The following is a 21914-nucleotide window of genomic DNA, read 5'->3' as shown; positions in this document are numbered from 1 at the left end:
AACCCCTACTCCATTTCTCTTCCCATCTACACCATAGAAAAATAATTTTGAACCCTTCCCCTAAACATCTAGCCTTACTGCTTTTACACCTGCTCTCCTGGACACACAATATATCAACCTTTCTACTAATCATCATGTCAACCAACTCCTGAGCTTTTCCTGTCATAGTCCCAACATTCAAAGTCCCCACATTCAGTTCTAGGCTTTGTGCTTTCCTCTTCTCTTTCTGCCAAAGAAACCGCTTTCCACCTCTCCTTCGTCTTCGACCCACAGTAGCTCAATATTTGTACACTGTTAACCCGGGCCTCGACCGATCCAGTATCGAATTCTTTGGATGAACGCTCATAATTGTTTGGCAAGGTTTTAAGCCGGATGCCCATCCTGAAGCATCCCTCTGCATTTATCCGGGCTTGGAACCGGCCTATAGTTTGCACTAGCATGTGCCCCCCCATAGGGCTGCATTAAGAAAGTCCATGTTTATTATAAATTTGCTTTTGATTGCTATTTAGTTTATCAAAATTGTCTTGAATAGCAAAACAGCATTTGAATAGAATGTCTTTTTTACAATTCAGTACAGGTCTGAAAAGTCAAAGAAGTGCAAGGCATTTGATAGCTTTAAGTGTGTTGAAAGGTGTGGGTCCTAGATTCAAACTATTCTGTTACGAAACAGTACTTTATAAATATTATTTGCACAGAGAACTGTATTCACAATGGCATCATTTCACAAGTCAAGACAGGACAGAGAAGGAAACTATGAAGGCAAACAAGATCTGACAGGAAGCCTTGACACAGAAAACGTTGATGTCACGAAAGGTATGTGAATGAACACAACAATAATTGTTGTAAATAGTGATTTAGCAGAGCAGGTGGAGGTGACTGTAAACTTACCAGAATCGTAGCTTGGAGGTTTCAGGTCACCTTGATTTAACTCTGTCCCGTATTTTAACTTATGGTACTTTGCTCTGTAAGTAAAACAAATCGAGGAGGTGCACAGGTAAACAAACATGGATAATGAGACATTTGCATAAGTCAACAAAAAGTGACAAACCTAACGTCTTTGAAGACAACTCTGCATAGTCACTTGACTATTCAGACCATCAAATAAACATGTAAGCCTTAATTTCAAATATGTGCAAAAAAGATAATGCTCCTTGCTGTCACATAGGTGCAACTCTTCATTCATTCAATTTGTTAGTACTGTAATACTCTACATTTACAAATTGGTAATCAAAGAAAAAAAACTCATTATCAGCACTAAAATGCAAAGAATGTACAAATGTATTAGCAGAGGAGGCTCGGTACAAAGAGTACTCCAACGCCTTTCAATTCACACGGCTCCAGCTCGTGACTCCAGTCCCCATCCAGAAGAAGCTCCCCTCATGAAAATCTCATCACTGCTTTTAAGATGTTCTTGGTGATGTGAGTGGCTGCTTAGCAACCATGGGGAAATTCTGGATTACAAGCGCTGCTCCTGAGGCAGCCGTGTGCTCTCTCGCAGGGGAAAAGTAGATAAATTGGCATTAAAAAGAGCTAGAGGACAATCCCATGCTTGAAAGACTGGCCAATGATGTTCCTCACATTGGAGAGGAAGGAAGGTGTCACAGACATCTGAGCTGAAGAAATTAGAGCAACTCTCTCAGCTCTATTTAAACTGAATTTATTTAAAATTTGGCATCTCGAGACACAGTTAAGACATTCAGGAGACAGACGGGTGAGGGGATCTGATGACCCAAACAACAATTTGAGGTGGTCTGGACCACCTGTCACCACATTCTTTAAGATCACAATTGTGGCTTGGGCAACACTGAGGGACTCCCTAACGTCTTCTGTCTAAGCAGAAATAAGTAAATATAATACTGTTTGAAACATACAGTCTGAGACCTCCCATTCTCAGTGCTCACTTTGATATCTCAGGAAGTTGGTTCAAAAAAGACAAAGCATTCCACAGTCATAAAAATGGCCAAACATTTTATAAAATTACAAAAATAGTATAAAATGTTCCAAGCACTCTGAAAAGGAATGGGCTTTACAAGAGTTAGTTTGTGTTATGTGGTCCCGAGAGGGGCGAAAACCAGCTGACTGAATATGTGCTACATTCAAACCTGTAAAACACCTGATTAGGTCAATTAACCTCCATTTATCGGGACATTAACTTCTTTTAAAACAGTCATTGACTTCTTCATATTCCATTCACGTTTCAGAGGCAGGCTTGAGTTAAATTTTCAGTACCAGTGGGGTACAAATGTGTTGAAGAGCAATCGTGGGGGTTGGAGTGGTGGTGGTGCTGACGGACTTTTTAGACATTCGCCGAAGGGGGGAGAGGCTTTGTGGAGCAGGAGTTTAAAGCCCAGCAAAACCTGTTTGGATGCCCCCCCCCCCCCCCCACCCTTGCACGCCACTAATAAGTGAGCAGCTGTCCATTCATTGTTCATTGGTCATCAGAATCAGAATCATCTTTATTTGCCAAGTATGTCCAAAACACACAAGGAATTTGTCTCCGGTAGTTGGAGCCGCTCTAGTACAACAGACAGTCAATTTACAGAACACTTTGGAGACATAAAGACATTGACAAAAAACAATTGTGCAAAAAGATGCGGAGTCCTCTAGCACTTAGAGCAGTTCGAATGACTAATATTGCAATAGTCCGGTGCAATGACCATTGTGAAAAGGGCGCTGAGACTTCAAGGATTGTATGCGGTTTAAAGTGACGAGTAGTGCGATAATCTGGGACAATGTTGGTTGTGCAAATGTTACAGATACTCCTCAATCAGTGTGCAAATGGAGCAGATGCTACTCTGGCATGAGTGGCCAGTATATGCAAATAGTGCAGCATGGCGAGACAACTACAGTGAGTGCACGAGTAATACATAATTGGCCCCACAGAAATGTGACAACGAACTCAAGTCAAAAAATTGCCAGCTTGTTGTAATGGAATTATAGGTTAGGTGTTTAAGAAGTTGATCGCAAGAGGGAAGAAGCTGTTGGTCATGCCAACATGACCTTTTTGCCAAAGTGTTCCCTAAGACATCAGACAGCTAGACCCAGGAGAATCTCACATCACTGCTGATATTGTACTTGCATATGTGCAATGTGAAAGACTTCTGACTCTGTGCTCTCAAAATGTTAGGATTTTTTTTCATGAATACAACTCGTCAATGAATGAACTTGAACGCATGACACCCCCATAGATGTTGATTTATTGACTGTTTTCTACTACACCTTTTCCCACATTTATCTGGGCAACAGGTATTTTCGGAGCAAAGAAAAGATGCAAAAATGTTTGTGGGAGGGCTGAAGACTCAGTAGTGATGGCACTCACCTCTCTTGCTTCAGCGCATATTCCAACATTTTGATCCTCCTCACAAGGTCTTTCTTCAGATTCTCCTGGCCTTTTCTCTCTCCTTGTAGGAAGGCGATTTGAGCCTGGAAATACAAAAATAGGTGAGGTTTTAAAAGAGTAGAAGAAATACATGCTATGAGTTTATAAAAAGATAATTTTTTTTCTGGTTTGCTGGCATCCTCGTGATAAGACAGTTTTTCTTGGAATAAAGACTTGATGTGAACCTCCGCAAGGCTACAGCACATCAGAGAGCAGCTACTTTTGTCGAGACTGAAATAGGATAATGTCAAATCAATATGCGTGGCAGGATGGGAAATAATAAGCAAAACTGTTCCCTTCTATTTTAATCTAACCTACTCACACTCCTACACAACAACTAACCACCAACGCTGTTCCCCAAAAATATTCTGCACATACTGTCTCTTTTAAACAGGCAGCTGCTTGAGCTGCTACACTGATTGCGTTTAAATACGCAAATTAATCAGGTTACTGACATACTATGGTCTGTGTTTTTTCACACTTCTCTTTCAAGTCCCACTTTACATGCATTATGTTAAATTTGATCTTTGGAGAAACTATGACTGCCTCTGAAGACTAGGTGGTGGTGATGCTCCTTTCAGCTTGTTTAGCTATAGATTTTTCAACAAGGAAGAGGTTGCATCTGGGTTTCTTGCTGGTGCTAAAGCGTTTAATTTGAAAAAATTAAGGACTAAATACTAAATAGATCCCTTTTGTTTCTTGTAGGGGAAATCAGATCAAATTAATTATGGCTATAATAAACAACAATTAATGGCAAATGCATTCACACAATACACAAAGTATTGTTGCACAATAAAGTGCAACTAACAGCTCCTCAGGTTGGATTAACAGTATGTTTACCTGCTACTTCTGCTGTTGTTTTTCAACATAGAAATAATCCATCCATCCATTTTCTGAACCGCTTGTCCTCACTAGGGTCGCGGGCGTGCTGGAGCCTATCCCAGCTATCTTCAGCCGAGAGGCGGGGTACACCCTGAACTGGTCTAACAACTAACAACCATTTGCACACACATTCACCCCTACGGGCAATTTAGAGTCTTCAATCAACCTACCACGCATGCTTTTGGGACGTGGGAGGACACTGGAGTACCCGGAGAAAACTCGCGCAGGCACGGGGAGAACATACAAACTCCACACAGGCGGGGCCGGGATTTGAACACCGGTCCTTAAAACTGTGAGGCAGATGTGCTAACCAGTCGGTCAGCGTTTCACCACATAGAAATACAGGAAGTCCTCGAGTTACGACGTACTCTACCTACGACGTTTCGACTTTACGACGCCCGTGCCTCATCCGCCATTTTGTCCCCTGCACCATAGTGTTTCTGCTTAGCTAGTGCATAGTGCTTGTCTGTGTTTGTGCGCCGGGAGTATCTTTGCCTTTTTCGCCCTCCTTTTTTCACACTCTCAGCAGTATTGGTAAGTACAGAATCTTATTTTTTTTATTTTAATGTATTTTAGTTTCTTTATACGAAGTGTTAACCTTTCCTGCTATGGTCACCTGACCGCGGTCGGGAGACGCAGGGGAGATGCCTTCTCCAGAGTCCCGAGGTTGTCCTCCTCGGGGTTAACTCCCTTCTCTCGTTGCACAGCTGAGCTGGGTGGCGGCAACAATAAAGGCATGAAGCACCGATTTGCTGCTTTAATGGCTTTATTAGCTCCTCTGCACATTCAACGTCAACGGGTCCTCCGCTAATCGCTACTCTTCGCCGGTCGCCGTCACTACACGTGCCACTGTACACACTCGCAGCTCCGCGCACTCCTTCCTCCTTCACAGTCCTGCCGGACGCCGCCTGCGCAGTCCCGTCTCACTCACGCATCGACGCACACGCCCACACACACTGAGCTTGCGGTCACAATCACGTGGGACAATACCCGTAATAGAAGTATTTTGACGTAAATTTCGACTTTAACGGTGAAATCCGACTCACGCGGAAATTTGGGTTACGTCGCCAGCGTAGGAACAGAACTCGTTCGTAAATCGAGGACTTCCTGTAATACAAATAGAATATATCAAAAATAAAGTGAAACCAAAATCTCCTGGTTAAATGAGCATTAAATGAGCAGTGATTCAATCTGCTACTACTCTCATTTTAACAAACAAACAGACGTGCACCAATATTTAACAATGTGTAACCAATGACCAGTACACTAAAAACTCTCTGCTGGCACACTTGTGCAGGGAATACACAGTGGTACTGTAACGTTTAGCTACGGGTAGGGAAGAGTCGTTTAACCAGTCGTGGAGGATACGATCTATCGTGTTTTGTTGACATGTAGCCTGAAGCATGTTGTTCAGTGTAAAGTGACAGAGTACTTGTACTCCGCTGCTGTTGTTCTTAAAGTCATTAACCCCACACAAACACTCTGCCGTTGTAATCTTTGTGTCAGTAATCTGCTGTAAAAACCTTTGTTTCTGACGTTACTTTGCGCTGCTGCTGTGGTGGCATCACTCCAAGAGATAATTGGAGGGTCAGCTTTGGAATGGGTGGCAACAAATGTGAAAATCCTATGACGCTTTAGTAGGTGGTTGGAGAAACAGCGAGCGAATTATTTTAAACATCTCCATCTTAACAAAAAGGAAAGGGTTTCCACACACTGGACCACCATGGTGGCTTGATAATTTCTTGCTCGATGCCTTATTATTTGCCATCTACCATGCTGTATAGTTGTGTGGTGGCTCGTGGCGATGACGTCACAGACAGGCCAACTTAATTGACTAAAGTTTAAAGTTTTTAGCATTAAAAGTGCTTAAACACACACCAGGGTCCGAAAGATGAAATAAAATAAATTTTGTATAGCATGTATTGCTGCCCTGCAATTAATCGGCTGGCAACCAGTTCAGGGTGTACCCCGCCTCCTGCCCGATGGTGGCTGGGATGGGCTCCAGCACGCCCGCGACCCGCGTGAGGAGAAGCGGCTCAGAAATGGATGGATGGATGGATGGCTGGCTGGCTGGATAGCATTTATTGCATTACGCTATACAAAATAATTTTTGTATAGCAATTGCTGGGATTTGTGTTGCAATTTTTCGAAACACTGTTTTGGGCAATAGTTTGTATAAAAGTTCCAGTAATTACTAAATCACTGTCTAATTTTATGCTTTTCTATTCTAAACCTTAAAACATTTTACTCCATTTATAGAGGCATATTTTAACCTTTGGAACAAATAATGCTATGTATGGAGATGCCTTGTGGGAAAGCAGAAATCCTATTGCAGCAACCCTGCATATTGTTCATGAGTCTGAGATTTCCTATTGTCCAGGGGGCCATGAAGGTAACAGGACGAGTGTACGGGAAGCGAGGGAGATGGATGTTGGCTTCCGTGCTAGTTGATGTTCTTCCCCCTCGCCCTCTCTTAGAGATAACAACACGGTGCCATGGGGGCAATGATTAGTGACTTATAATGCGTTGACACCAGACGCAAAGAGAGCTTTCGTCTCAGAACCTCGGTAGCCGGGGGGCGCTATAAAATAGCATGCACCAAGCATGGAGGTTGGGCGACTGTTCAATGTGGATGTGCCGTTTTATTTATTTTTAACAATATAGTGTTTATTACGTCAAATTCATTTAATAAATTTGTGCTGTATTTGAACGTTAGCGTTCAGTGATTTCCACAACAAAATACAGATATTCCCTAACATTTGACAGCTCCACTCTTGACCAATCAGCAATTGCCATGCTGTTTACCTCTGCCTGCCACGCACTTTTTATTTCTGTTATCAATCCACATTCTTTTCATGGATTTATGAGAAATAAACAGTTCAATCTTTGTTTTGACAGCTGCTGACCACTCAGAAAAAGGTTTCACTTACTGTACTTACTGTACTTATTTTGGATGCTGGCAAAAAAAAAAAAAAAACATTTCACAGGAAGAAGCAAAGGCAGGATGGGAACTCGTCATTTTTTTGTTAACTTTATGTTCACATCCCAGAGGGAACGAAATAGAATTCCTGCAGTGGAATCTATATGCAGAGGGTGGTGTGAGTTTGAGTGGGCTGGATGACGAGTTCACACAGATAGCAAGTGGAGTTGTTGTAGCCCACAACAATGAGTCACGACTGCACTTGAGTCTGCCTCACATTGGAAGAGGCATTCTCAACATCCACAGCTCTTTGCATACAAACTCAAATGTACTGTTCACTATGACAGTCATTTTATTAAAAAAAAAAAAAAAATATCCTAAATTTAGACTTTCCGTGCATGTCAGCCAGAGATGCGCTTAATAAGCAACATCAAAGCCAACTCTCGCCTGCAGGCTACAACTCCTTATTCATCATTATTTCTGGCTTCACAATGATTTGGATGCCGCGACCCTAATGAGGATAAGCGGTTAAGAAAATGGATGGATGGAAATGCATCCTGCACTGACAACCATGTTTACAAAGTTCCTTGGGTGTCTGATGTTGCACATCAATAAGCTAGTGTGCATGCATACAAGTATGAAATGCAGATGTGGGAATTTCTTTCATACCTCAAGATTTGATTTGGCCATGACTTGATTTGATTATCGATTACATTGGGTTACAAAATTTTTTTTTTTGCAAGTTGTCTGTTTTTTCAAATGATTTAGGACAATTTTGCATCGCTCAATCCGAAAATGACATCCGCTTCTCTTGTTTAGGTCGGGTTTTTATGGCAAATCGTTAACAGTTTATTAATCAAACTTTGCTTATCGTAAATAAACACAATGATAAAAGTACCAGTAAATTAAATGTTACGTCATCATTGTTCAAAATGTAGGCCATTAACATCTGTTCATTACAACCTCTGAAGCGAAAATACCTGTACATCTAGATAAAAAAATATTTGACCATAGTTCAAAACGTTGACCTGATTCAGCAAAACCAATGTAATATTTGGATTCAGCACATCAACATTGTCCAAAATGAGCCAATGAAAACTGAGACAATAAATTTATTGTTGACCAGTGATCGATGCATCGTGAATCCAGAAGTTTTTTCCTCTACTGTACATTTCAAGTTTGTGTTACTGTGGGACTACTTACACTCGTTTTAAAATATTTTTTGTTTTTTGTCCTGTTCGGCTGTTAGGTCAAGCAGAAAGGAAGGTCTGTCCCTTTTATGCCGGAACAGTTTTACTGTGTCACAGTGGACTTTTTAAGCTGCCACTGTGGTTTCTTTGTATTCTGAGAATTGTATTTATTGAGAATTACAGTCGTTCAGTCATTAAACGGGAGTGACAGAAAAAAAACAAAGGAGAGAGAGTGAAAAGGTAACTTAATAATATAGGAAAAGTAAACAACAAAAGACAAAGCATTAGCTGTAAACAAGATGGGGAAAGGTTAGGATTAAGGTTAGCATTGCTGGACCGTGGTCATGGACCCGGCTGCACAACTGAAGTGTGGTGGGAGTGACTATGTAAATTCTAAACATCTGTAGAACCAGAGTGTATGTGATGGGATACCCAAGAAATTTGCATAGTTTTAAGTTTTGTCGCAAAGAATGAGTGGCCCCACCCCCAGCGAATAGGTCCTGGGGGTGTGTGTCTGCAGACACATGGAAGTGAATTGACACCGTTTTGCATGCACAATAACCGGCAGATAGTGTTGGGGATTGTTTGAATTTGAGCGATTCCGGTCCCGAATCCGGTTCCTCATTTCGATTCCGATTCCAAACGATTCTCGATTCAGATTCTTTTAGGGGGCTGGGTCAAAAATGTTAGAATGGTGTAAATAAAGGGTGACCAAATTATGAACATCCATTTCTTTAGCAGCCACAGCATAGACTAAAATGAACATTTGACTTGGGGTTCTTTATAACCAGTATCAATATCAAACCTACTTATTTGCCTTGGTTCTCTGAACTTGACTATGTTGCACACGTCACCTAATCTATTTGCACATTCAATTAATACTTTTTATACTGTATCATAGTTTTATTTAGCTTTTTATATTTACTTTATATGTACCGTCTTTTGTAGCACCGCGGGCCCTTGAGTACCATAATTTCAATCCTCTGTATTTGTTACACATATTGAAGAATTGATAATAAAAGCACCTTGTACCGTGTACCAAAGAACAAAAAAAAAATCTGAATCATCGTTATCCATTATCAATCATTATCCAAGTGTTGTTAGGATTATAGTATGATAAGGATGATTAAATAGATTTGACTGTGAGGCTCCCAAAAATAATGCCCTAAGGCTTCAACCCAAATACTAATCAGGGCCTTACAAAAGGTGTAACGTTATCACCACAACAAATTGAGGTGTTCAAACCCATACATTTGTAATTTAGCAGATTTCGAAACTATTTTCAGTTTCACAAATTGTCACTGCATGTCAGGATGAACATGTGACACGATTCCAAAGAGATCTTCAACAGATATCAACCGTTTACATCCTTATCCAAATAAAACCTTTGCCCAAAGACCCCGGCTATTTTGTGGTGCCAGAGAGTGAGAAGAGTGACGCTTTGTTAATCTCTGGCTTGCCATCTACACCCTGATCAAACATTAACCTTAGGAGGAATGTAATGAGTCAACTAAGGCTGGAAAGAGACACAGGAAGCATCTAATCCTCGGCTCACACTGACTGCATTATTGGGCTATGGGATAAGAGCTCCTCAGTGTGTCCGAGTGAGTGACACGTAAGACGGGGCATCCATTCTAGAGCGTGGGGTTTTTCAGAAACGGCAAAAGGAAGGCACGGTAATAAACTAATGGCTACAGAGGACAATAAATACCAGATACAGACAATTCTGCTAAGGTAAGAACAGAAGTCTGGACTTTGGCATAATGTCAATCCTAACGTGGGACTATGTTTTCTACTTATATCAGAGCTAAGAAATATTTGCCCAACCATATAACTGTTCATTACATTGAGTTAATAGAAGAATAGTTAATTCAGAGCAACAACCAGCAGTAAATCATACTTGCATCACCAATACAGAAAAGGAACATAGCCTACAACAGGCAAATTGGGCATTTTTTCAACAACTTAATGTTTGGGTTGGTAACTAGGAAGCACACAACTGCTATATTATACATTTGTTTATGATTATTATTATTATTATGTATTCTGGGCCTGAAATGCAAACGAGCCTTAGTTCCACACATCAGTGCGACAGACAATAAGGACTACTATTTAAATAAATAAATAAATAAATAAATAATGAATGAATGAAGCTTGACACAGTGAACATAGTGAATTCCAGTCTGACAAGGCTTGAGTTTATTCCATTTGACAGGAATTCATTAATTCATCGGGCCTCAGGGCTTCCACACATGGTGACTCTTTGCAAGGAGGTACAGGGGCTTGTGTAAATCCTATATTTACAATGTAAGCAAGTTTTCTTTCGATGAGCGATGAGCACAGTTAACTCACAGCTACCCACCACAATGAACATGATGGTCGACCTGATAACTCGCCAAGTACATTCCACACATGCCATCAGACTGGCAGTAACAAGGGCAGCAACAAAAGCTGCATAACTCTGGAAGGAAAACAGGTGAAAGGCATTCATCAGTCCAAACAGCAGTAAATACGGTAACTCAACAGGGTTCAATCAGGATTGTTTCTTTGGACCGGTGAACTTCGTTCAAAATTTTGAACTGAAGTAGTTAATTTTTGGAACGATGAACTGAACTTTGAACTAGTTCGTGTAGAACATGAACTTTCCCAACACTGATCCTGTATTATTTCACGTCACAATACATATCGCAGGTTTAAAATTTGGTAATTTTTTTTCCCAATATCGTGCAGGTCTAGTTCTATGTTTTCTCCATTTGAAGATAATGGTTCGCTGGATTCCTAAAGCTTCATAAATGGCTTTGTAACCCTTTCCAGATTGACTGATGTCAATTATTTCTCATCTGTTCTTAAATTACTTTCGATCGTGGCATTTTGTTGCAGCTCTTTGAGATCTTTTGGCCGACTGCATTTTGTCAAAAAGGTTCTATATTTAAGTGAATTTTTGACTGACCAGGTCTGGAAGTAATCGCCTTGGTCAGTGAAAATGAACCAAAAAAAAAAGGGAGACATTACCTTTTCCATACAGGGCCAGGTAGCTTTGAATAGTTTTTGCTTCCTTAATAAATAAAATCACCATTTAAAAACTGAAGTTTGTGTTTATTGGGGTTATCTTTGTCTGATATTTACATTTGTTTGATTAGCTTAAACATTAAAGGGCGGAAACTATGCAAAAATATAAGAATAAGAAGGGGCCAATACTTCTTCACAGCACTGGAGTCATATGCTTGACTAAACTGTCTATATAGCCTGTGAATCGGCTTTACATATCCTGTTTACTCAATACTGTACATAGTTGTACAATAAAGTGTAGTTCTTGATGACCAAACTCAGAGAGTGAGAACATGGAAGCAGGTGGTGGCTTTTGGCCTATTTTGAGTGGATGTGGCCTCACAGGATAGAGAAGCCCACCACTATCTGGAATAGCTTTCGATATGTCAATCAGCTTCACTACACTTCAAAAGACTGCAACACATACCTTTTACTCTAATGTAGCCTCCAATGTAGAGGTTGACTGATTATACTTGAGCACGAGGAGACCTGCGTAGTCACTGTTGTTCCTAGTAACCCTGGGCAAGGAGATATATTTTTACTTTCTATCAGAGAAACTGTGCCCAGTCGGTGTAGTTAAGATCAGAGAAACAGGCTTTAAAAAGAAGGACTGACTGTTCTCTGTCCACAGTGACTATTTGTCGATTGCTTTGTGGTACCTTAATGACTGACTTGTTGAACTTATGAGTTTGTGATGTGCTTACGTATATGAGAAAGGAAACGAGTAGTCCTCTGACTTTGGATTATCACAACTCTTGAAATTTTGCTTTATTTGTACTTTCCCAAGCTGATGTATATACTGGAAGTAAAAATAAACAACAGCCAGCACAGTGAACAAAGGTATTGAGTTGACCAAAGAATGACAGTGACAAGCATTTCTGAATGCTACAGTCAGTGCAAGTCTGTGTATGAGCTTGGCATAGTGCTTCTTTTTCCTGTGCTATAAAGCCAAATTTGCCCCTGGCTTTGTCTTTAGAGCAAGTTAAAATAAAAACATTGTAATAAGTCATTTTATCAAGGCTGACTAAAACTAAGCTTCTCTGCAATTAACTGCAATTGTTACTTACCATTTACAACCATAAACACAATGTTGTTTGAGTTAGTTTTTTTGGGGGAATAAGATAAGAAAGTGGGCCCATGTTTCACACTACACTCACAGGGAGTCATCTTAAACTCTAAGTCACCTTCAACCTTCTCTGGGTGTCAAATTATGGCAGTCAACAGAGTCTTCAGGCAAAGAGATTATAGCACGGAGCAGGGATTTCCCCATAACTGGAAGGCGGCTGAGGGTCACACTGTACAGCAGGTTACTTATTTTTTGCCCATAGGTCAAAAGAGGATGTAAAGGCATTTGGTGATGTGATTCAAATAAATATGAAAATATTCACAAGAAATCCTGTATCCCATTTTACCAAGTTAAGAATGAGTGATGTGGCTAAAATAATGTTTCCCTTGAGTCTTCACTGGACTCATAAGTCACCTATTAACATTTTATAGCATAACTGGGTATACCTCTGTTCCTTGACAGACATCTCAAAAATGTATATTAATTTTACAATTTCAAACCTCATTTTTGTAGCCGATGTTGAGTAATTATACTTTCCCCCCCAAGATTATACCAGAGATAAAATCATGATCAATAAATTGTTTCCCCCTAAAGAATTTTGTATTAAGCGGGGATATACCGTCAATAACCGTTTTCACGGTTTGTTCCCCCCAAAAAAGAAAAGGTTGAAAAAGAATTGGAAAACAAGTGAAAACATAATTGCATACAAAAATCTGAAAATAATATAATCCATCCATCCGTTTTCTGAGCCACCTATCCTCACCAGGGTCGCGGGAGTGCTGGAGCCTATCCCAGCTATCATCGGGCAGGAGGCAGGGTACACCCTGAACTGGTTGCCAGCCAATCGCAGGGCACATACAAACAAACAACCATCCGAACTCACATTCGCACCTACGGGCAATTTATAGTCTTCAATTAACCTACCATGCATGTTTTTACCATGCAGGCGGGACCGGGGATTGAACCCCAGTCCTCAGAACTGTGAGGCAGATAATCTAACCAGTCGATCACCGTGCCGCCGTCCATCCATCCATCGATCCATTTTCTGAGCCGCTTCTCCTCACTAGGGTCGCGGGCGTGCTGGAGCCTATCCCAGCTATCATCGGGCAGGAGGCGGGGTACACCCTGAACTGGTTGCCAGCCAATTGCAGGGCACATACAAACAAACAACCATTCGCACTCACATTCACACCTACGGGCAATTTAGAGTCTCCAATTCATGCAAGTTTTTGGGATGTGGGAGGAAACTGGAGTGCCCGGAGAAAACCCACGCAGGCACGGGGAGAACATGCAAACTCCACACAGGCGGGGCCGGGGATAGAACCCCGGTCCTCAGAAGTGTGAGGCTGACGCTCTAACCAGCATGCACACACACACACTCACTCACCTGCCTTCACTCAACACATACACACACACTCACATTCGCTCACCTGCCTTCACTCACGTATGAATTTAAGTGACATCCCATTCCTAATCCATTGGGTTCAATATGACATCGGTCCACCCTTTGCAGCTATGACAACTTCAATTCTTCTGGGAATGCTGTCCACAAGGTTTAGGAATGTTTTTATGGGAACTTTTGACCATTTTTCCAGAAGCGCATTTGTGAGGTCACACACTGATGTTGGACGAGAAGGCCTGGCTCTCAGTCTCTGCTCTAATTCCTCCCAGAGGTGTTCTATCGGGTTGAGGTTACGACTCTGTGTAGGCCAGTCAAATTCATTCCCACCACATTCTGTCATCCATGTCTTTATAGACCTTGCTTTGTGCACTGGTGCACAGTCATGTTGGAAGAGGAAGGGGCCAGCTCCAAACTGTTCCCACCAAGTTGGGAGCTTGGAATTGTCCAAAATCTCTTGGTATGCTGATGTATCCAGAGTTCCTTTCACTGGAGCTAAGGTGCCAAGCCCAGCTCCTGAAAAACCACCCGACACTATAATCCCCCCCTCCACCAAACTTTACACTTGGCACAATGCAGACAAACAAGTACCGTTCTCCTGCCAACTACCAAACCCAGACTCATCCATCAGATTGCCAGATGGAGAAGTGTGATTCGTCACTTCAGAGAATGCGTCTCCACTGCTCTAGGTTCAGTGGTGGCGTGCTTTACACCACTGCATCCAACGCTTTGCATTGCACTTGGTGATGTGGATGCAGCTGCATGGCCATTGGAAACCCATTCCATGAAGCTCTCTGCGCACTGTTCTTGAGCTAATCTGAAGGTTACATGAAGTTTGGTGGTCTGTAGCGATTGAATCGGCAGAAAGTTGGCAACCTCTTTACACTAGGATATATATTGTAGGGCTGCACAATTAATAAAATTTTAATAGTGATCGCGATTTTTTTTACATTTAAAATGCGGGCACTGCTTCATATGAAATGGGATTTGTTTTCAGTAGTGCCTGCGTTTTAGTCAGCCAGCCACCAGGGGGTGAATGTATGGTTAAGGCTTCATTAAGGGCCGCGCTCCGTGGCCAACTTAAAAATAAAGCTTAAAATGGCATTGATGTCCAATGTAGTAATATATGAAGCTTTTATTTTGAAATTGGCCCTCTCAGTACGTTGGCGGCGAGGCGGCGTGTCACGGTAATACACTGTTCACAATCGTAGTGGCTGCCTTAACTTAAAGTTTTCTGTTGGCCTGACTGCAGTAAAAGACGCCAGAAGTAAATATAGAGGGAAATCACAAATGTCGAGTTATTTGCAATTTATGACCGTGCACGACTGACCAATGGTCAAGCAGAACAACGTAGATGTACCGTTCTTGACAATTCACTATACTGACGGGGATTTTCAAATGAAAAGTCAGTGCTTACAGCCTAATGTTATTGCGTTTTATGCATTAACTGTATTTGCTTCCATTAAGTTGCAATTCGTGATTGCAATTTGTAATAGCATATTTATTCAGTTAGCTCTTGAAAAAAGTAGAATTTTGTATTATTATCGCTCATTTATTCTTATTTAAAGATTCATATTAATTGTGATTACAATATTGATAAAATTTATATCGCACAGTTCTAGTAGCGCCATAAAAAAAATTCAAAATCAAGCTAAAATCACTAATCAACAGATCAGCTTCCAGAGTATTTCTAAAAACCTCTTCAACGGTACACCTTACATACACACTGAATTATATCCTGGCTCATATAAAGAAGTTTCAAAACATGCTTAAATTAACCCTTTCACACATGCAAATCATACCAAATGGAGTCTGAACATGGACCGCAGCATCTCTTACTCATAGAAACTTGATGAGACAACCCGCTTAGCCTCTGATGACGATGACAAAAGAAAGATTTAAGAAATCAAGGTAATAGTCACGATACAGTGCAGTTTGTTATCATTTGAAACATTTTCATTTCAAATAACCTACCAGACTAAATTGAGCTGCAAACTTTAACAAGCAAACAAATAATAATAATAATAAGAGGAGACCACGTCAATTTACTGATGACCACAGGATTTTAGTCTAATCTTAACAGACAGGAGCCTCTGCTTTCTGTCTATGGTGAAGCAGCATTTAGCTATTATGCTGCACACAAATCGAATAAGTTGCCAACAGAAGTGACATCAGCGCCAAGTGGGCATGTTTTTAAGTCCAGGTTAAAAACTCTTCTTTTTTTCCCATGCTTTTTAGAGCATTTCCACTTTTAAATGATATTTCTTGCACCGTATCCTGTTTTAATTGTAATTTTTTCCTTTGTTTGTTTTAAATGTTTATAAGCAGCTTTTTCTTTGTTCTTAAATGCTTTTAATCATGTAAAGCACATTGAGTTACCTTGTGTATAAAATGTGCTATATAAATAAATTTGCTTTGCATCAATGCAACAACTTCAGCAGCTTTCATGTTTTTTGTTTTTTTTACATGATTAAATGTACAGTACAGTACAATACAGTACAATTTATGGGCTGTCTGGCTAGAGAGGAGTGGCTCTTAGCAGGACCTAACGGGCTTGCTAGACAACATTCTTGCAAGCTGTGGGGCCGGCCTTCGGCCCAAACAAAGCTAAATAGTGTCGTGTTATCAAATGCCCTCAGTTAAATGTCGAAACAAGCAATGACAGAAACTCTAGTTAATTTCTAAAATGTCGAACAAACATTAACGACAAGTTATCGCCAACATCGTAATGTCAATATGCTGTATTACATTCTGTATTATATTACAGGAAGTCCTCGAGTTATGACTTACTCGACCTACGACGTTTCGACTTTACGACGCCCGTGCCTCGTCCGCCATTTTGTCCCCAGCACCATAGTGCTTCTGCTTAGCTAGTGCTTGTCTGTGTTTGTGCGCCGGGAGTATCTTTGCCTTTTTCACCCTCCTTTTTCACACTTTCAGCAGTAATGGTAAGTACAGCATCTTATTTTTTTATTTTAATGTATTTTAGTTTATTTATACGAAGTGTTAACCTTTCCTGCTACGGTCACCTGACCGTGGTCGGGAGACAGGGGAGACGCCTTCTCCAGGTCCGAGGTTGTCCTCCTCGGGGTTAACTCCCTTCTCTCCTTGCACAGCTGAGCTGGGTGGCGGCAACAATAAAGGCACGAAGCACTGATTTGCTGCTTTAATGGCTTTATTAGCTCCTCTGCACATTCAACATCAACTGGTCCTACGCTACACTTGCCACCGTACGCACTTGCGCACACTCCTTCCTCCTTCCCGTATGCGCAGTCCCGTCTCACTCACACCTCGACGCCCACGCCCACACACACTGAGTTTGCTGTCACAATCACGTGGGACAATACCCGTAACAGAACTATTTCGACGTAAATTTCGACTTTCACGGTGAAATCCGATTTATGCGGAAATTCGGGTTACGTCGCTAGCGTAGGAACGGAACTCGTTCGTAAATCGACGACTTCCTGTATTCATAGTACTTCCTTCACTGAAAGCTGATTCTTCGATAGCAGGGTTCACAGAACTTTGGGTCAGAACCCATTGTGGATCAATTTTTATTCTGTCAGAGTAAAAGGCTGTAGCTGTTTTATTCATCATCGAGTAGGCACATAATTCCCGTTTAAATTTTTCCAAGGTTATATGTACAGCAAAGTATATGTCAGTGTTAAGGCAGTAAATAAATTATTTTAAGAAGCTTGTGTCCAATAAAAATGCTCCATTTAAAAAAATGCTCCATTTAAACAACTCCTTAAACACCTCATATGAGACAGAGATCTTGTTTGTTAACTACTTATGTTGTTTGTAATCAAGCATTTTTTTAAATAAATATATAAAAACAATCGCAACTACCGTGCCGAATAGACGGCGGACCTCCATCTCGATAAATGACGTTACGTTCCCGACAACGTGTGGATGTCACACAGCTGTTCCGATTAAATGTAGTGCACATGATGTATACACCTGATCGGAATAGCTCACGTCACATATAAACACTTGACAAGAGCGCTTCAATCGGAATGGCAAAAAAATTCTCCATGTAAGCCCAGCTACTGTGTGGTTTTTCTGCCCTTCACCTGTCAATCAAATATATGTTGACGTTCGCTGTAGTCGACCACTGGCTGAATAACGTGGGCCACTGAAGTTATGCTTAATAAACAGTTTACGTTCCTGTGTTTGTGTTAATTGGGGACTAACACACACCACAATGCGCAGCGAAGCGCTGATGTTTTAAACGACATACAGTGCGGTGGAGCGAGCTGTTTAGCTCAACTTGCTACCTCGTTAGCTTACAGGCTATCTTATTAGCTCGCAACAAAAAAAAAATACATTTAACTTTTCTTTAACTGTCTCTGTTGTGTGAATCTACACGCTGCATATAGAGCAAGGCTGTGGAGCGTGGAGTATTGGACGGAGCCAACACCGGCAAGAGTGTCCGCCGGCTTTCCATGAGCCCACTAGTGGCTAATGACTCAGCTGTCCAACTCTGTCGGCTCATTGTTGATGCGCACGCCGTCTCACCACAACAAAGACAATTTATCGAGTCCGGAAAAATTATTGTGTCCATTTTATTTATCGAACGATAAGTCGAGATAGTAATTATCGTGATAGGCCTAAAGACTATACTGATTAAAATTGTTAGTAAGAACAAGCGCTAAATGTGGTATGCTGCATTGCACTAACTAGACATGATGATGTCCAAAATATCAACCAGTCATTAAAGACGCCAACAAAAACTGAGCCCCAATTGATTGTGCAGCAGTTTACCACCAGAAACAAACCATTCAGCAACCTCACTGTGCTTTGCTAGAATTGTTGCTGCAGACAGGCAGGAAGTTAAAAACAGTGGCCACACAGAGAGCAGCATTATTTGAGTTAAAATGCTACCACAATACTACAAAGCTGTGTCTACGCAGTCATTTTCCAACTTAAATCGGTCTAGAGATGGAGTCATAACTATTCAACACAACACGATAGTGGTATGCTTGTGACTGCTGTTGAAATAACTTATAGTAGGTGTAACCAGTGATGTCAGTAATGCGTTACTTTGTTACTCAAAAATCCACCATTTTGAGTAACGAGCGAAGTAACGTTACTTTTCCCGGGAAAGTAATTAGACTACAGTTACTTCTTCAACCCAACAATAGTTACTTTCGCATAATCAATGTCTCTCACCAAACAGTAATTTGTAGCTTGTGATTCAAACAAAGACCAGTCCAAATGTGTATACACATTTAACCGAGACCGCCCTTTTGTCCAACAAATAGAAGAAAGCGATTGGAAAGTGACTGTGGATTCTACAATGCACTATTTTTGATATTTTCCTTAGTGAAAAGTGTATTTGATTGTTGTTACCTTTTTATTTACAGATTAAGAATACAGTTTTACTGCCGTGCTAAACGCGCAATGCATTGTGGGTTAATTATTCATACAGAGTGCGTGATTATCAATCGGTCATGGAGGGTAAGGACTGACTCACTGAAGGACTTCCAATACTTCTCTTAAATAATATTTACAATGAAAAGTGAGAACTCTCAACTTCGTCTGACAGCTGGTTGAACGCTCTGCATGGCTGATGTCACGTAGTAAGAAAAAAAGATTTCTCGCTCTTCACATCAAAATTACTGTGGTGGGAGCAATGGTCTGTATGTATGTGTGTCACTCACTTTCACTTTCACATTTACGCGCACGCACGCACGCACGCGCGCGCACACACACACACACACACACACACAGTTGCTTTCATGGACCACAATCGGCACTGTACTGAGAATGGTGTGCTTGTTTACGTTTAGGAACTTACTTTATTGTGTTGGCATGCCAAGTCTCCACTACATTGCTGATTTAATGTGGCTTCAACTACTTTAATATTTAACTTATTGTCTCATGTTGATGACATCATTCTGTAACTTGTGTGGCGTACATTACAAAGTAATGGGTGCGGTTAAGCTAGTGCTTTTTTTGTACTGTGGATAAGTGATATTCCTGCCACTTGCCAGCTGCCGAAAGTAACTAAAACATTACTTTTTTATGAGTTACTTTTGAAACCAAGTAATCAGCAAAGTAACTAAGTTACGTTTAAGCTTAAGTAATCAGTAAAGTAACTTAGTTACTTTTTCAAGGTAACTGTGGGAGCACTGGGTGTAATGCAAATGTTGGCTCAAATTAATGGAAATAAACATCAACAAAACCTCTGGCATGAAGCCTAAATTCAATCATGAAATGAAATATGTGATACTGCAGGAAGTCTATTATGTGGTTTGCTTTCAAATTGGGATGCTATTTATATGCCATTCCCTACCAGGCATCAACGAAAGAAAAAGAAACAACTGGTATTAACATCATGTATCACGGCTCATCATGTGGAAGCAAGCGTCAAAAAATAAATAAATATATAAACAGTGAATGTGATTGGACAGGGATATGCTAACAATATTTTTAGCAGTCTTTTTAAAGTTATCCATTACCCAGGTAGAACGGTGACAGACTGGTTAGCACATCCGCCTCACAGTTCTGAGGACTCGGATTAAAATCCTTGCCTGTGTGGAGTTTGCATCTTCTCACCGTGCCTGCGTGGGTTTTCTCCGGATACTCCGGTTTCCCCCCACATCCCCAAAACATGCATGTTAGGTTAATTGAAGACTGTAAATTGTCCGTAGGTATGAATGGGAGTGCGAATGGTTGTTTGTTAATGCGTGCCCTGCGATTGGCTGGCAACCACTTCAGGGGTGTACCCCGCCTCCTGCCCGCAGTTAGCTGGGATAGGCTCCAGCACGCCCGCGACCCTAGTGAGGATAAGCAGTGTAGAAAATGGATGGCATTACCCAGGTCTCCGAATTGGTTTTATGGTCTATATTTAAAGTTACCGACAATGAGGTTTGATATAATGCACACTACAGTCGTTCAAACTCATTTTAAAGCCGTGTTCATGGGGAGTGGCAGTGATAGCCATACGATACAATCAATAACAATACATGGTGACTCCATAGTCTGGTATGTGGTCTTTTGGAGGAGCCAGCTAGAAACAGAACAAATGTCCGACGACTACAAAAGTACTTTGTCATCATCACCATACAAGCAACATTTATTTCGTAAAGCTTCTTCCCGATATTTCGTTAATAACAACAAAAAAACTATTGTTACCGACAGCGCCCGTGGCTGTTAGTACACATAGGCTAGCTAACAGCTGTATCAATTTGCTAACAACAAATCAATACCTCTTTATTAAAGACCCCTAACGAATTCACGCAAAAATAAACGTAGTCATCCAACAGAGCAAGTTCAACGTGGGTTCAGTAACTAGGTCGAAAACAGCCGTCGTGCTGTCGGGTCAGGAGGGCGCTATAGCATTTAGCTTCAATGCTAAAGCTAACGAGCTAGCCTAGTAATGGGAACAATCATTCACACAAGCTCAAACGAGAGGCATTGAAACGGAACAATGCTGTTCATCGATACTGTCACAAGAAAATAGTCATAAATGTAGAAAATGTGGTGATGTTCACCTGTAATTCGGCACGTTCCACGTCCCATTGTGCCCTCTCTACTTCGAAACGGGCCCATTCGTGCTGCAGGAAATGTAAGATCCCCGGGATACTGTACTGCGCCCGAGCCGCCTCCACTGCGTCACCATCAGGCAGCGGTCCTTTACCAGCGCCGGGTAAAACCGAGTTGTTGTTGTTGTTGAAGAACACGCCGGGGCCCGCCTGTTCGTCCATGGCCGGGCTCGGTGGAATGAGTTGTCCTCTGTCTCACCGTTTCTTGTTGCTAGATACAAGCCAAGGGGCACCGAGCTCTAGACGGCGCACCGTCTTGTCGAGTCCGGGGAATGAACTCACTTTCTGACAGCTAGCTGTCATTGAATGACGTCAGTGGAAAAAAAGAACGCCTACATGTTAGCTAGCTGGGTGGGGGTCACACTCTCATTACGTTACACTAGCAAGTGAACGTCACTTGAGCATGGTGGTGGGAAATTGTGAATTATCTTGAAAATGAAAGCATTGTACTATCACCTGACATTCACCTCCCCCCCCCCC

At 41.3% G+C, this 21914-nt stretch overlaps 1 protein-coding gene and 1 long non-coding RNA gene across 7 annotated transcripts in view; one reads left to right on the top strand and one right to left on the bottom strand.

Annotated features, from left to right (window-relative positions):
• LOC133485683 (striatin-like) overlaps positions 1 to 21765 on the bottom strand; it is a 36196-nt gene extending 14431 nt beyond the window's left edge. For 2 of the 6 annotated variants that reach the window (XM_061789807.1, XM_061789808.1), the window contains exons 1-3: positions 21384 to 21765; positions 3320 to 3423; positions 889 to 962 (exon numbers count right to left, since the gene is read on the bottom strand). In XM_061789807.1, the coding sequence (XP_061645791.1) occupies positions 889 to 962; positions 3320 to 3423; positions 21384 to 21596 (391 nt within the window). In that variant the 5' untranslated portion in view covers positions 21597 to 21765. The remainder of the gene's footprint in view (positions 1 to 888; positions 963 to 3319; positions 3424 to 21383) is intronic. The other 4 variants (XM_061789802.1, XM_061789803.1, XM_061789805.1 and 1 more) reach the window with 2 other exon arrangements.
• Positions 4702 to 21914, top strand: part of LOC133485686 (uncharacterized) — a 29035-nt gene continuing 11822 nt past the window's right edge. The window contains exon 1 of the long non-coding RNA XR_009790754.1: positions 4702 to 4795. This is a non-coding gene — a long non-coding RNA (uncharacterized LOC133485686). The remainder of the gene's footprint in view (positions 4796 to 21914) is intronic.

Source organism: Phyllopteryx taeniolatus, chromosome 11, assembly GCF_024500385.1.
Source record: "Phyllopteryx taeniolatus isolate TA_2022b chromosome 11, UOR_Ptae_1.2, whole genome shotgun sequence".
In the NCBI taxonomy this organism is placed as follows: Eukaryota; Metazoa; Chordata; class Actinopteri; order Syngnathiformes; family Syngnathidae; genus Phyllopteryx; species Phyllopteryx taeniolatus.
The sequence above is the reverse complement of the archived record's forward strand: the minus strand, read 5'-3'. Positions and strand labels throughout refer to the sequence as shown.